Source organism: Lonchura striata, chromosome 9, assembly GCF_046129695.1.
Source record: "Lonchura striata isolate bLonStr1 chromosome 9, bLonStr1.mat, whole genome shotgun sequence".
NCBI classification, from domain to species: domain Eukaryota; kingdom Metazoa; phylum Chordata; class Aves; order Passeriformes; family Estrildidae; genus Lonchura; species Lonchura striata.
The window spans coordinates 5904042-5919657 of NC_134611.1; the positions used below are offsets into that span (position 1 = coordinate 5904042).

General features: G+C 46.9%; 1 protein-coding gene across 1 annotated transcript in view; it reads right to left on the reverse strand.

The window, feature by feature from the left end:
* ROR1 (receptor tyrosine kinase like orphan receptor 1) overlaps positions 1 to 15616 on the reverse strand; it is a 153549-nt gene that overhangs the window by 30874 nt on the left and 107059 nt on the right. The window contains exons 3-4 of the mRNA XM_077785317.1: positions 7449 to 7736; positions 5991 to 6021 (exon numbers count right to left, since the gene is read on the reverse strand). Coding sequence (XP_077641443.1) covers positions 5991 to 6021; positions 7449 to 7736 — 319 coding nt within the window. The remainder of the gene's footprint in view (positions 1 to 5990; positions 6022 to 7448; positions 7737 to 15616) is intronic.

Consider the following 15616-nt stretch of genomic DNA (forward strand, 5'->3'; position numbering starts at 1 on the left):
TGTACTTCACTCCCTGCTTAAGAAAATATTGACGCCTCCGTAATTAATTAGTTTTCAGATAATGCAGCCCTGGCTCCTGGGCCTTTGCCACGTGTGGGCAGGAGGGGTTTTTGTTTGCTCTGCCCACAGATAAGGGAGCACTTCAGCTGGAATCTGCAGAAACACTTACCAGGCACCCTTCTAAAAGTCAAAAGCTCTTTCTAAGGTCAATCTTTCACCCAACTCCAAAGCAATTTTTTTTCTGTAGGCTTGCCACAGCGTAACAAAATACAATTTAAGGCTCTTCATGGCTGACACGAAGATCAGTGGGTGATGCAGGGCCACAGCAGACAGGAGCAGTTGGATTTTGGGAAGGAATTCCTGGCTGGGATGGAATTCCCAGAGCAGCTGGGGCTGCCCCTGGATCCCTGGCAGTGCCCAGGGCCAGGCTGGAGCAGCCTGGGGCAGTGGGAGGTGTCCCAGCCATGGCAGGGGTGGCACTGGGTGGGATTTAAGGGATTTTCCTCTCTACCCCAGCCCACCCTGTGATTCCATTTGTTTTCTGTGCCAGGCCAGTTTGGGCTGATCCCCCAGACCAGGTGCCCAGTTGTCCTCCAGCTGCACCAGCTCCAGTTCAGGCCCCTCTAACACACCTTAAATCTTATTTTGGCTCAGCTTCCCACATGGCTGGGAGATAAGGGGAGGTGGAGAGGCAAAGGAGCCTGGCATTCCCAGATAAAGTGTATATTTAGCTACCTAAGTACCCTGAGGTGATAAAACACCCTGGAATAGGCTCTGGAGCCAATTCACTTTGTACAAGACACGACTGTGGCTTCCCAAATTCTGTATTACATTTACCCAGGGGGTCTCAGTTCTTTTTGCTCACTTAGGAAAAACCAAGAGCACGACTCCCAAAAACCTGAGCACCCTCAGCATTGCCAGAGCAGAACAATCCAGGGGAAAGGTGAGACAGTGCTGATGCCTTGTGGGGGCTGCCCTGGAGCAGAGGCTGGGCAGAGTCCCAGAATAAAGCAGGGATTTCTCCAAAGCATCTCCTCCACGGATCCACCTTGGGCAGCACCAGAGCCCAGCCAGGGCTGCACCCAAATGACCCAAAATGGTCCCAAAATGCACGAGCGCTCCCGGGGCTCTCCTGGGATCAGTTCTGCTCCATTGGCACCTTGGAGTTCATTGTCCCATTCCAGCTCCAGCCCATCAGTCCCACCCTGCTTGTTTTTCTCTCTCCAGCCCACGCTGTTTGTGCTCCTGGGCTGAGGTTTGGATCATTTGTCCTTGGTGCCCAGCTGGAGCAGGAATTGTTTTGTCTCTGCTCTGTGCACAGAGCTCAGCATCCCCTGGTGTGAAGCTCAGAGTTACACACTGAAGCAGCTCAGAATGTGAAAATATAAATTTAAAACCTGAGGCATCAGTGGCACGAGAGATAAGTGTGCAGCAGATCAAAGAGCCCATGGAGAGGACAAGGCCAGCTCTCCCCAGGAACATTCCCACTGCAGATAACCTGCCTGAGCCCCTGGCACACTGAGGGAGGGTTCTGATTCTTTTCCCTGGGATGAAGTCACGCAGCAGGATGAACATGGTTTGTGTCAGCATCAGCCACTCAGGCTCCAGCCTCGCACCAAGTGGGGCTTCTTTTCCCCCAAAATATATTTATATTGGCCTCTGCATGCAATATCCCACTTCAGGGCTGTGTCTCAGATCCCACAGGGTTGTAGGAACGAGCTGCTGCACCAGCACACAGTGGGACTGTAGAAGATCCCTCAGCAAAACACCTGGGACTTGTGTCCAGTCCTCGTTCAGAATTTCCATCACTGAACAGCAGGAGGGAGTTTCTGTGCCAGCCACCAAATGTGGGACAGGCTGGAACTCCAGGATTCCAGGAGTGAAACCTGGCAGCCAGAGTGCAGGGACATCACTCCCAGGATGCTGCTGGAGCAGTGAATCTGTTCTGGCCTCTTGATTGGCATTTTTTTCTTCTCTAAATTTTACCTTCTGGGGCCAAAAGAGGAAAGTCTTTGTGTTCCTCTTTGAAATCCACAATAACACACACAGTTGGCCAAGCCTCACCTGGATGCTGGCCAGCGCTTACACATTTTCTTGTTGCTGGCACACAGAGCCACTGCACAAAAGATCTGTTTTACTAAAAAACCCAGATGTGTTTAGCTGAAAGTAAAAAAAAAAGAATTTTTTTTAAAAATCATCTGAATCACTGAAAAGGATAGGAAAATCCAGGGGGGGTTGTGGTTCCTCGAGCCTTGTGAGCTATTTATTTCTGGGAATCACAAACCCCATTTCATTTTATGAATCAGATGCTCCTTAAAATTACAGCCCTCTTGTCTCCTCTTTTCCCCTCTCCTCGTTCCCAGTGGTTAAATAAAGAACAAAACAATGCCATATTTAGGATATTTATATATAGAAGAGGCTCCATGAAGAACAAAGGGACTGTTCCAGAGGAATATTGGCACCAGCATGTACACATTCCACTTGGGAATACATCCCTGCCATGCACATCCAGGTTGAACCCCTTCAGAACATGCTCACAACACAATAAATGATAAATACTGAGCGTTTCCCTTCACTCTTCCCACTGGATTCCAGTCCAGCAGGGTTTTTCCAGCTCATTTTTACACCAGCCCATGTAAACTGGCATTTTCCTTTTCTTTCTCACTGCAGCTCTTGTGGAAGTTCTTGCTCCACCACCTCTAATTTCAGTGATTTGTGCCCAGGATTTCTCCTGCAGTGGGTAAAGTCTGGGATAAGCACAAAGCCCAGGCTCAGGGTGAGGGGAACAATGGAGAATGAGACAAAAAGAAGAGAAAGATTGGGCACAGAACCATTTCCCAGGCCAAATGTGACATGAAATCCTCTCATCTCCAGGGCTCTGCTGTGCTCTGACCTCGTTCTGTTCTGGTTCTGATCTCTGCAGCCACCCCTGAGGAGAAGACACATTTCTGGTGTCCTTAAGGGACCATGCAGGATGGATAAAAAGTGATTTTCAAAGGGATGTGGAGCACAGGAACTTCAAAAACAATGGGGGAATTTTTGAGAAGCAATGGCTACAGTGCAAATTCCTGGTTTAGAGGAAGGTGTCCACAGCAGGGGGTTGGAATTGGGGGATCTCTGAGGTCCCTTCCAACCCAAACCCTCCTGGGATTCTGTGATAAATTTGTGTGTGCAGCACACAGCCACAGAACATTGCACAAATACCCCAGTGACTGACAAAAACGCTGCTTTTGATCTCCCCAGAATTATCCAGGCACCCCAATTTGTGTTTGAAATCAGAATTCATGGCTAAAAGAAGGAGCTCCATCAGCTGAGGGTGGCCCTTTGCAGCCAGAGCTCCCTGAGCTCCCTGCCCCTCCCAGGCTGATTTTTCTATTATTTTAAATTGGTTTTATATTTTGTAGTATATTTAATTCTAAATATTTTATATTGCATTTTATATTATTTTAATAATTTTTATATTATATTCACTCTAAATATTTTCTATATTTCCTATTACATTATTTTTCTATTGTATTTTATATTATTTTTCTATTATATTTTCTATTATTTTTCTATTATATTTTATTTTATTATATAAAATCAATAATTATGTCTTTCTAAAGCACAAATAGGGCTTGTTTGGGTTTTGGTTTTTTTTTTTTCTTTTTTTTTTAAACAAAAGAAGCTTCTCCCAGCTAGGTCAGAGCAGCAGAGCAGGATCATGGAATGTGATCCCAAGGGTTTTACAGCCTGTCCAGCAGGGCTGAATTAAAGGAAGGATGTTCAGGGCAGGCAGTGCTGCCCACCCCAGCAGCACCTTGCACTTTGCTTCAGACTCATTCCCAAATCAGACTTTTGGCTCTGGGACACCTCAGGGAAAGCAGCAAAAATAAGAATTCCTGTGTTATCCATCCCTTTGGCAGAAATCATCATCTGCCATTCCCATCCACACTCGGCCCATCTCTTTTTCTGCACCTATAAAGTATGGAGGGAAAAGGGCTGAGTGTGTGGATATTTTTAAAAACAGGATCCTCAAGTGAAATCTGTGAATGAACAATAAATATCACTCATAGCTGACTGATAAAGACATGGGAACAGCAGGCCCAGGAAATTGCCATCAGGTTTTTTCCTGAATTTTCTGACCCAGCTTCCAGACTATTCCCAAGAGAAGTGTTTCCCCAGAGGGAGGATGATGAGGGAGGACAGCCAGATACTTCATCTCTCACCCTGCAGCTTGAAAACTGCCAGAGATGGGCTTGGTTTGCACAGAAAAAAACCCCCAGAAAATTAATTTAATGGCTACAAATTCATTTTTCAGCTTGTACAGGGAGAAGGCTACATGAGAGTCACACAATCCAGTCCCCAGGATATTCTTTGCATGGAAGGAGCAGCAAACACAAAGAACCAGAATTCCAGGCAATTTCTCTCCTGCATTTCACAACATGCAACTGAAGTGTGATTAAATTTCTTTTTGGTTACAAAATCATAACTATTACAACTACAAAATCAGCTATTAAAGAGAACATCTTCCTTTCTTTTCACATCCTTTGTGTGTATTTTAGCTGGTTAAGTTGTGGGGTTTTTTTTGGAAGGGGAGCAAAAAAAACCACCAAACCCCTTGCCAGAAAGAAAAAAATGGGAAAAAAGATTCCCAAATGTATTTTGTTTTAAAAAGTGAGGCAATCCTGAGTGGCCCAGACAGTGAAATTCCAGCCCAGCTCTCTGTGCTCCCACTGCTCCCACTGGGTTCTGACCACCAAGGACGTGTTGTTTAACCCCACAGATTCCAGAACCCCCAAACTAGGTGGGAGCAGCACAAAATCCCCATTTTCTCACCTCATTCATTAAGTCTCCAAACTGCTGGAGAGCCCAACAGCCCCCAAATCCCACAGCAGGCAGGAAACTTCCCTGCCCAGAACCCCACAGGATCACCTAAGGGAGCTGAAATCCCAGCAAAAGAAAGGGAAGAAATCCCTTCCAAAACAAACTCCAGCATTCCACAGCAGGCACCTTCACAAGGGCAGATAAAACCACATTTTAGGCTGGTCCATTAGAGGGCATCCTACAACATCCTTTTGTGGTCAGATGCTTCTCCTCATTTAGATCCTCTGCAATTATTCATGGAAGATTTTCCATAAGGAGCCAGGAACTTTTCACCTCCCCAGGTTTTTGCATCCCTTGTAATTGCATTCATTGCATTAATTGATGAATTTTCTGGTTTGGTTGGTTCTGTGTTTCCTTCCCCTCATCAGGAGAGGTGGATTTTCAATATTTTTCCACAATGTGAGATGTGAATAAGCTGGACACAGCACCACCAAACTGATTCCAAACCTCAGTCAGGACAGCCAGAGTTCACACTTGAGAACAATAAGGCACTGGAAAGGTGAGCAGGTTTGAGCAGGTATTTTGAAATTAGAGATAGAAGTGAATATTCTCAAAAACTGCCCGAGACAGAAGCTTCACTGCCAAAATACAACATGGGGAGTGCTCAGAGCCTGCAGCAGGAGCCAAACCTGAGCTCCAGGACACAGGGAGCTGTGCTTTAAACAGCCCCTGCTCCCACCCACCTACTCCATCTTTAAAGAAATCTTTTCAGACAGTTTATTAATACAGGTACAGAGAGACAGACACGGTTTATGACCCTTAAAATCAGCAAGAAGACCCTGGGTAGTAAAATCTGCTTGTAGTGATAAATATTTTCCAGACTGGGCTGTGACATGGATGAAGTACCTGTAGGTGCACTGAAATCCCTTCACAGACTGAAGGCACCAGAGGATCTAAAGGTGATAATATTGGAAATTAAGAAGTCTGGGGTAAGAAATAGGAGTTGACACGATAACATGAAAATATCACTGCGAGACAGATAACTCAGTTACAGTAAATTACCATCCCATCTGACTTAAAAAGCAGAATGGAAAAGTGCTCCTGTCACCCCAAATGACAAATGAACTTCTGACTGCTGAAATGCAAGATTAATGAAGGCACAGAAGAGACATGAAAGGACTTACGAGGATCCTGGGCTCGCTGTTGGCGGGGGACCTGGAAAAGTGACAGAAGAAAAACAGCAGGATGAGTTACAGCGAGGTAGCAAGCAGGAAGCTTTTGAAAACCTTTTAAAAGATAAAAGCACCAGTCTGTGGTGTTGCTGTGGTTTATGGAGTTGAACAGAGGAGTGGCAGTCCCTCAGCACCAAAGACAAGCCTGTGTTGGCTGCAGAACATGACACGAGGACAATAAACAGGTGAGCAACTCACCCTCCTCTTGAAACTGCCTTAGAGAACACCTAATGATTAATTTCTTATCAGAAATCAGAAAACATGGGAGATTTATGAAAAAAAAACCGATGAAACTCATCACATCCATCATTCCTTGCATGTTATTTGTCCAGTTCCAAAGAGGATTAACCAGGACTGTGTGCAAATATCTTCATCTCGGTGAATTATTTCCCCCTGACCGTGGAGGAGGAGGGGGAGAAGACACACAAAACCTGGTTCTTGTTTGGAATCTTCAGAGTGGTATGATCAGCTTTGAAGGCAGTTATCTCAATATAAACTTGGGAGAATGAGTGCTTATTTTCCCTGACAGGTATATATGTGTCTCATCTCAGCCCCTCAGCCTGCAGTGCCAGCTGAAGTTTCTCACTCACCAGACACAGAGGTCGCTCAGAATAAAGGAGTTTTTCTCCTCTGGTCTGAATCTACCCAGGTACTCCATTAATGGGGGCTCAGCCTGGAGCAAAGGAGGCTCAGGGGGGCCCTTCTGGCTCTGCACAGCTCCTGACAGGAGGGAATAGCCAGGGGATCAGGATCTGCTCCCAAGGAAGAGGGACAGAACAAGAGGAAACAGCTCCAAGCTGTTCCAGGGGAGGTTTAGATTGGATATTGGGAAAATTTCTCCTCCAAAACAGTTGAAACAGTCATAGCCAAGGCAGTCACCATCCCTACAACAGTTCAGAAAACATGGATGTGGCACCTGGGACATGGTTTAATGGTGAACATGGTGGTGGTGCTGGGTGCTGGTTGGACTTGATGAACTTAGAGGTCTTTTCCAACCTGAATATTCCATGATTCTATGGAAATACAGCTGTTCCTACATTCCCACAGATCCAATTACTTAGGAAAGCTGTGGATGGGGTTAAAAGGGCAGAGAGCCCAGCCCTGTAGGACAGACAGCAGGGTCCAAGTCTCTCAGGGGTGTCCGAGGGCTCCTCAGCTCCCCAGGACCATTCCTCCAAGCTCCATCCCAAGGCAGGTTTCTGCCCTGCCATCCCAACACCCTCCCTGGGAAGCAGAGCTCCAGCCAGCTCATGGATTCCTCTTCTCTCTGCATAACCTGACTTTAATAAGTTTAACAAACCTGGCTTTTCCCGCCTCAACAATCCCACGAGGCCAGCGCACCGCTCTCCCCTGGATAAACACCTCCTCCTAAAAACAAGAGCCGGAAGAGTTGGAGAGGAGAAAACTCACCAAACTTGACAAAGAGCACGCCGGTGGTGGACACAGTCCTCCTGCCGTTGGTGGCCACGCACTGGAAGTAGCCGGTGTCGGTGGTGTCCAGGTTGCGGATGCGCAGGCGGGAGCCGTAGGCGGTGGCTCGGAAGGAGATCCTGCGCGGCTCCTGCACCACGGGAGCGTCGTTCTTCAGCCACCTGACCGTGGGAGGGGGGTTCCCAGACACTTTGCAGTGCAGCTCTGCAGTCTGGCCCAGGGTGGTGGTGATGTTGTTCATGGGTTCGTCCAGCGTTAGGAAATAATCTGGGGTTGGACAGAAAAGAAGGGGAGTGAAGGACTCCAGAGCAGGGAATGTCATGGTGGAGAAAGCTCCTGCTTGTCTTTGGATGAGACACAAATGGGACACAAATCCCTCTGCTGATTCAACATCTCCTCTTTGGCTTCATTTAGCACAGACAAAAAAAAAAAAAAAACACTGATGCTCTTTTTTCTTTCCCTTTTCCTAACAGAAACACAGGAAAAATGTCTCAGCACTCCAGTTGTTCATTTCTGATGCTGACCTGCCCGTGGCTTATGCCAGAATCCACCAAATGTAGGAACATATGAAAGGAATAATTCGGAAGTGCAAATCCTGTTACCCAGAGAAGCTGTGGCTACCCCTAGATCCCTGGAAGTGTCCATGGCCAGGCTGGACAGGGTTTGGAGCAGCCTGGGACAGTGGAAGGTGTTCCTGCCCATGGCAGGGTGGCACTGGGTGGGATTTAAGGTCTCTTGCAACCAAAACCATTCCAGGATTCTGTGATCCTGTCTCCATGGCATTTTGAGTGACTCACAGGCTGAGCAGAGAGCGTGTTGTCCGTGATTTTGTAAGGATCAGCTGCAGAGATGAGGAATAAGGATCATATCTTGGAAAGGAGACTTTATTCTCACTCAGTATTTCCATGGCTAAGAGTACTGAGGATTACCTCCAATCTGAAATAGGCCTCATGGCTGAAAAATCAAATGAAATGAAAATTATGAAGATGAATCTCTCCTAACCCACTCCTGAGCACTGCCTTCTGTCAAGGGCTATTTCACTGGGCATCCCTCAGGAAGAGACCCATTCCTCATTCACCATTTCATTCAATCCTCTAAAGGCAGGGAGGGAGATGGGTTGGGGATGGGGAATGGGATCCTCAGGCTCTCAGCTCCATGTCAGAGCACCTAACAGTGGCTGTTTGTGCCCAGAGCCACCATCAGCTGCTGGCTGTCCCATCAGGGTGGCCAAGGAATGAGAAATCCCCACTGCATCTGGCTCCTGAACTCTCAGAGCCAAACCAGGAGGTCAAGAGAAGCCAGAATCAGAATTATTTGGTTTGGAAGGGACCTTGGAGTTCATCCAGTTCCACCCCCTACCACGGGCAGGGACACCTTCCACTATCCCAGGTTGCTCCAAGTCCTGTCCAACCCGGCCTTGGACACTTCCATCCCCAAACTGCTGCTGGGCTGCTTGTGCTCCATCACTCTCAAGTCCATCTGCAGTTCACTCCAGCAAGAAACCTTCCTAAAAGTGTGAAAAAACCCTCCAGCATGTTCCAAACCAGCTCAGCCACCCAACCTGCCTAAGTAAGCCACTTCCCTAATTATCCCTGTAATCTTGGCTTGCCCAGCTCCTCCCTTCATTATGGTTTGTGGAGAGCAGTATCTCTTGCCTTTGTTTTTAATCTGTTTAGCACACAACTTACCCTGTGTTTGCACAGCACTTTGAACAAAGCCTTCCTGTCCTCACCTGGTCCCAGGAGCCATTTGGGACAAACATTTGGCACCGAGGCCCTGCCCACAGATTTATTTTTTTTTCCACCTGTATTTTTTCAATTAAGTTCTGATGTGCAGGTGTGAAACTGTGCTTCTCTCAGGGAGCAGGGACAGGATGAGAGGGAACAGCCTCAAGTTGCACCAGGGGAGGTTTAGATTGGGTACCAGGGGGAAAAATCAGGGGAAGAGCTGTAAAGCATGTAAACAGGCTTCCCAGGACAGTGGTGGAGTCACCATGCCTGGAAAAAAAAAAAAAACACATGGAAGTGGTATTTGGGGACGTGGTTTAGTGGTGAACATGATGCTAATTGGACTTGGTAATCTTAAAGTCCGTTTCCAACCTGAATATTCCATGATTCTATGAAATACAGCTGTTCTGATACTCCCACAGATCCAACTATTTAGGAAAGCTGTGGATGGGGTTAAAAGGGCCGAGAGCCCAGCCCTGTAGGACAGACAGCAGGGTCCAAGTCTCTCAGGGGTGTCCGAGGGCTCCTCAGCTCCCCAGGACCATTTCTCCAAGCTCCATCCCAAGGCAGGTTTCTGCCCTGCCATCCCAACACCCTCCCTGGGAAGCAGAGCTCCAGCCAGCTCTTGGATTCCTGCTCTCTCTGCACAATCTGGGTTTAATAAAGCCCCACTAATAGCCTGGGACCGGAGAGCCGCAGTTAATTACCCAAGGTAACGTTTCTGAACCGCAGCCATTTGTGTAATTCCTGATAATGCTCCCTCAGCCATCTCCAGCTAACCCTGGGATGGGCTGGCTGACAAACAGCTCGGTGAACAGCAGGTTTTAAAGTCCTGAGGAATACAGGAGAGGCAAATCAAGCAGTGAGGGTGGAGGGCAGGTTTCCAAAGGCTGGAGAAGGATTTTGAAGTATCAATAGAAATCGTTAAGTCAGTGAAAAAGTGTGGCTGCAGCTTCTCTGGAAGTACCAACACAAGTGGCCTCAGGAGCTGCTGACTCCTCTAGTTGTTCTCCACCTTCCTCCAGGAGCTACTGCAGAAACACTGAAACAAATTCATCTCCTAAATTCACCCTAGATTAGTCCTCAAATCCGTACATTTAGCATCAGAATGATACGCCAGATCAAGCAGCTCACCTGAGATGAGATTTAAACAGGGCAGGTTTGAAGGCATTGGGAGCTCTGGAGGATGTTTCTCACAGATAAATCAGATTTGGAATTGAAAATAAACTCCCCAAAAACCTTGTATTGCTGCTGAGGCACACAAAATGATGAGCATCCCTCCCCTGACATGCACCAAACTCCTCCATTGCTGCCCTTGCCTGGTGTGGAGGGGCTGCAGAGAAACCCAGTTGTATTTTTATTGTGTCTCTCACCTTCCACAGCCCATCAAAGGAGAAATTCTTCCCTGTGAGGTGGGTGAGGACCTGGCATGGTTTTCCAACAGAAGCCATGGCTGCTCCTGATCCCTGGAAGTGTCCAAGCCCTGGGTTAGTGGAAGGTGTCCCCTGGCAGGGGTGGAATGGGATAAACTTTAAGGTCCTTTCCAATCCAAACCATTTCACCACAATTCATCTGACCCTCTCCTGCCATCCAGGAGCCCTCCGGATGGAGCTGACTCCCTCTGACCTACAGAACAATTTCTTAGGGAAAAGGATGGGGTTTGTGTACTGGGAATGATCCAGCCTGGTGGCACTGGCCTTTGGAAAGTCTGAGTTTAATCCTGGCTCGGAGCAGCCTTGGGTGAATCAGCTCAGTTGTGATTTTTAGAAGAGCCAAAGGGAAGTAGACACCCAAAGCCAATCAAAGCTCACATGGGATTTGTGCAACTAAGGCCTTTTAAAAACAGCCTTAAACCTTTTGGCTCGATGTCTCCAGCCATAAAGTGAGGATAATAATCCCCCTTACATCATGGGGAGGCTGCTATGTACATTAATGAGATAATGCTCATAAAGCACTTTGAAGGTGAAAAGTGCTATGCTGGGATAAGCACTGTTATTATATTTTAAGTTAAATCTCAGGGTTTCAAGCACAGAACAAAAGCCTGTCCATATTTTAGAGTAGCTCCCTATAAAAACATTTGGGAAATGTTTTAATTTACAGAAGTACGGGAGAATAGCCTGAAAGAGTTCTAAATAAAATTTAGCCCACCTATAATTTAATAATAGTCAAACTGATTTTTTTTTAATTTGTAAAAACAATTTACTGCTGGGCCTAGACCCTGAATGCCAAGTTTCAGCCCACAGAGAGTTTTTTTTTTTTTAATGGCTGAGTTATAAACCCTTGAAAAATGCTGACAGCCCCTTTACTAGAGCAGCACTAGCGGGTGCCCTATAATGAACTTTTAAATGACTTGAGATAATATCTGGAAAGCCAAGCCTGAAATATATTTCTGGGTTTGAGCCATTGCCAAGGCAAACACAACACATCATAAGTCATCCTCATGATTCTGAGCGCATAAATTGGAGACACTGCATATAAAACCCAAATATTAGGTATCCTCCGTGGCCAAACTTTGTGCTGGTTTGATGTTACAGAACGGCAACAGCTGTGCAAGGATGAAATGTAGAGCATTGTGTGTCTCCAAAGAAGAAAAGTGTCTGTATTTCCACAGCTCTGCCCTGACATTGTTCAATAGGAGCCTGCCCAGTCCTAATAAATCCTCCACTATTCTACTACTTTTAAGTGGAACCCAGGTGGCTTTCAAAATAAAAGCTCGTCCTGGCTGGCCAAAGAATGTTAATCTGCTCTGTGACCACATGGTTACTCTATCTTAAATTACCAAAATGCAGCTTAGAGCAGTAACACCCTCTTGGCTTGCAGGAGGATTTGCTGGCCACAGCGAGACCTTTCCCCCCCAGCACCGTGTGTGCTGCGTGTGTCTGATTTCACAAGGTGTTTAAAGCACGATGGGGATGCAGGATTAGACCCTGGAAGGGTCATTTTATGAGAAGAGCTGTTGTTTCATTTATCCTTCTCTTTCTGCCCTTCTGATCTTTCGGAATATTCAAAGAAAAGCTAAAATTAAAGTCTCTGCTCAAGCCTAAACCAGCTTTAATCCAGGTGCACAAGAAAGGCTGGTGAGCCAAGTTCCTTCCATTACAGATGGGGAACAACACAGTTCTCTGCAAACATCTCCAGACCTTTCCTCAAGCAGCTGTGGGGACACCTTTTCCAGCTGCTGGCCTGGAGAAGTTGTTGAATTCTGGACTTGAAGATCCAAACATGCACTGCAGCACAGGGAGCAGAACCTGCCCTGGCTGGAGTAAGGGACAGCAACATTCCAGTGCTTATTGCATTTATGGAATGCTGGAATGGTTTGGGCTGGGAGGGACCTCAACCCTCAGCTCATTCCAAACTCTGCCATGGGCAGGGACCCTTCCACTGGACCAGGCTGATCGAGCCCCATCCAACCTGGATGTGTTTAAAAAGCCTGGATGTGGCACTGGGTGCCAGGGGTCAGTTGAGGTGTTGGGGCTGGGCTGGACTTGCTGGTCTTTAAGGTCTCCTCCAACCTGGTGATTCTGTGAATTCTGTGAACCTGGCCTCGAATTACGTTTGTGAACTGAGAGGTTTGGCAGCTCCCTGGTTCTTTGTCACTGCACACGCTGGAAAAATGCCCAGCAGTGTCTCAGGGAAAGCTGCATTTTCATTCATTCAGAGCCTTGGATCATCCAGGAGTCCAGCGTGCTCCTGGATGTGCTCCATACCCACCAATCTCAGCACTGCCACCAAACCCACACCACTGGGAATCTTCCCTATGGAATAATTGTCTCTGGAGAAGGTCAGCCACACAGAGTCCACCCAGCCTGAAGATGCTGGAGGGGTTTGCTGGCTGCTCCATGAAAAGGAAGGAAGCAGCAGGATTCCTGATGGAAGCGTGGCCACACACATCCCTTGGAAAAAGAATTCATCATGGATTACTGGATCTGCCCGTAACTCACAGAGGGAGACAATTCCCTGTGGGTCTGATCACCAGACCTTGTTATTAAAAAGGGTAAAAGGAAAACTCCCACTTGGAATTTCACTATTTTAAATGAATAAACAAGAGGAATGACAGTGGGAGGGAAGAGATGCTGTACTCAAGTCATGATCTGGCAACTCTTGAAAAATATCAGGATTAAAGAAATCCAGGTAATCCCGTGGAAATATCCAATGTCTGCAATCCTGGGACGAAGGAAACCTGCTGCCTCAGCTTGCCCAGCTTTATTTCCAGTGGGTTTCCTCAGAGATGTGCAAGAGTCAGTTTGGGATGCACATGGAAGTTCTGTCCTGGACTTTCCCTTCCCAGACTCCATCCAGAGGGTTCAGGATAACCAGGACCCCTGCCCTCACCCAGGCAGGGCACAGCTCCAGGCCTGGTGGCTTTGCAGATCTCCACTTGGGACTGTCATTGGGATTCTCAGAATTAATTCTGACATTCTGATAATTGGCAGCTTGGAGACACCACTGGGCTTGTGGAGGGAAACCAGACTTCCAAAACATTATCTGGAACCCAAATCCCACTGCTTTTGGGTGGGAACTGGGCAACTCCCTGCCCTGCATGAACTCTTGGATGCTTTTGAGAGTTGCTTCTGCCCCTCCTTTCATCAGACAGCTCTGAGGTTTAAGGACAGATGTCTCAGAGGTCACTTTGAGGGGAAATGAAGCTTTTCTTTACTCAGGAACCAGTTTTATAGCCCAAGTAGGAAACCTCTAAACTTTATCACCAAAAAAATAAGTGATTCGGAATAGGTAAACAAATGTCCACATCCAGCTATAAAGCCAACTACTGAAAACCATCAAGGGATTTTGTTGTCACTTTAGAAGCTGCTCTGCAGTAAAGAGCCACAAAGAAAAACTCCAGCATTAAAGGGAGGGTGTATGGAAAGGTATGTGCCTCAAGATTAATGCTGTGGAGTCAAAGAAAAGCTGTTATTTCTGACATTCTGACATAGCATCACTTTAGGATCTGGTTCTTATTAGCCCTTTCTGTGCCTTTTAAAGGTCTATTTTTTTTTTTTCAACCAAAAATGTCAGGAAATTTGGAACAGAAATGTACAATAAAACACGTCCCTTGACCCTCTGATCTATCAATCTTTCAAATAAACAAAGATAGCTGGATGAGCCAGGAAAAGGTTATTATATATAGTTACCTTATGTATAATGGTCAATACTCACTGCACACACTCAGATTATATAAAAAATCTGATGTAAGTGAAGCTTTTTGTGGAAGATTTTGCCGTGAAAGCCCAAAGTTACTCAGGGTGGTTTCATTTTCAGGCTGTGTTCTGTGACCTTCGAATTTCACACCCTGTATTATTTATAAATGAGACATTCAAGAAACACAAATTCTCAAATAAAAACGTGCACTCCGTCAGTGGAAAAGCAAACAAAAGGAGCTAATGTACTGTGGCTAAAAAAATTTTCAAACAAAGTAGCAGTAATTTACTGCCCTGCTACTAACGGGACCCCACAAATCGAATCAGAACCCTGAGCCCCATCAGGGGAGCTTGATTTACCCCATATCCCCCAGATAATAAAGGAAAATAGAAAGGTAAATTGTGCATGAATGTGAAAGCTGTAATTCTTCCCCTTTCAGCACACGGATCAAATTCGCATCCGGTGATTTCAAAGGAGAATCTGGAATCTCTAAAGGACTGGGGCCAAAGGCAGGAGGCCTTGACCCACCTGGTTTTCCCCACGTGCCAAGGTGGCAGCTCCAGCCTGGATTTGCCAGTGAGGGAGAGCCAAAGGCTCCCTGAGCTGGCTGCACCCCGATGTCCTGCAGACCTTCCTGTCTGCATTTCCCTCCTGCTGCTGTCCAGCCCTTCCAGGGAATGTTCTGCCCACACCAGGATCTCCAGGAAGTTCAGGACATGCAGTCCCAAATGCTGCACCTCTTCCACCCCTTCTTCAGACCCTCCACACTCATTTTGGGCTGTGCACCCCCAGATCACTGATATAAGTGATCCTTGATACACCTTTGAATGTTAAGGATAAATCCCAGCTGGATCTTCCTCTGTCAGATCCTGACTCCTGCTGCCAAGCTCTCCAGGGAATGTTTGTTCCAGGCACTGGGAAATGCTGTGCCCCACAGAGGCTGTGGGGAGCTCAAAGCCTGGGCTTGGGATCGTGGATGTCTGGAAATGGAAATGGTTCCCAAGCTCCAAGGCTTGCCAGAGCTGATAGGCCATGAAAGGAAAAGGAAAATAGGCACAAACCAACAGCAATGTTTTTTTTTTTGGAAGCCGAAGGATCAAGGGAAGAGATCTTGGGAGGAAGAACCAACAAAAAGAAATGAGCTGCAGCCCTGCCCCAGTGCCCTCAGCACAGCCAGGACACATCCCTGTGCCTCTGGAGGAGGCTGCAGGTGGGAATGGGGGCACTGGGAGGACCCATTCCAGGGCAGCTGCAGCATTCCCTTACCAGCCCTGCAGAATG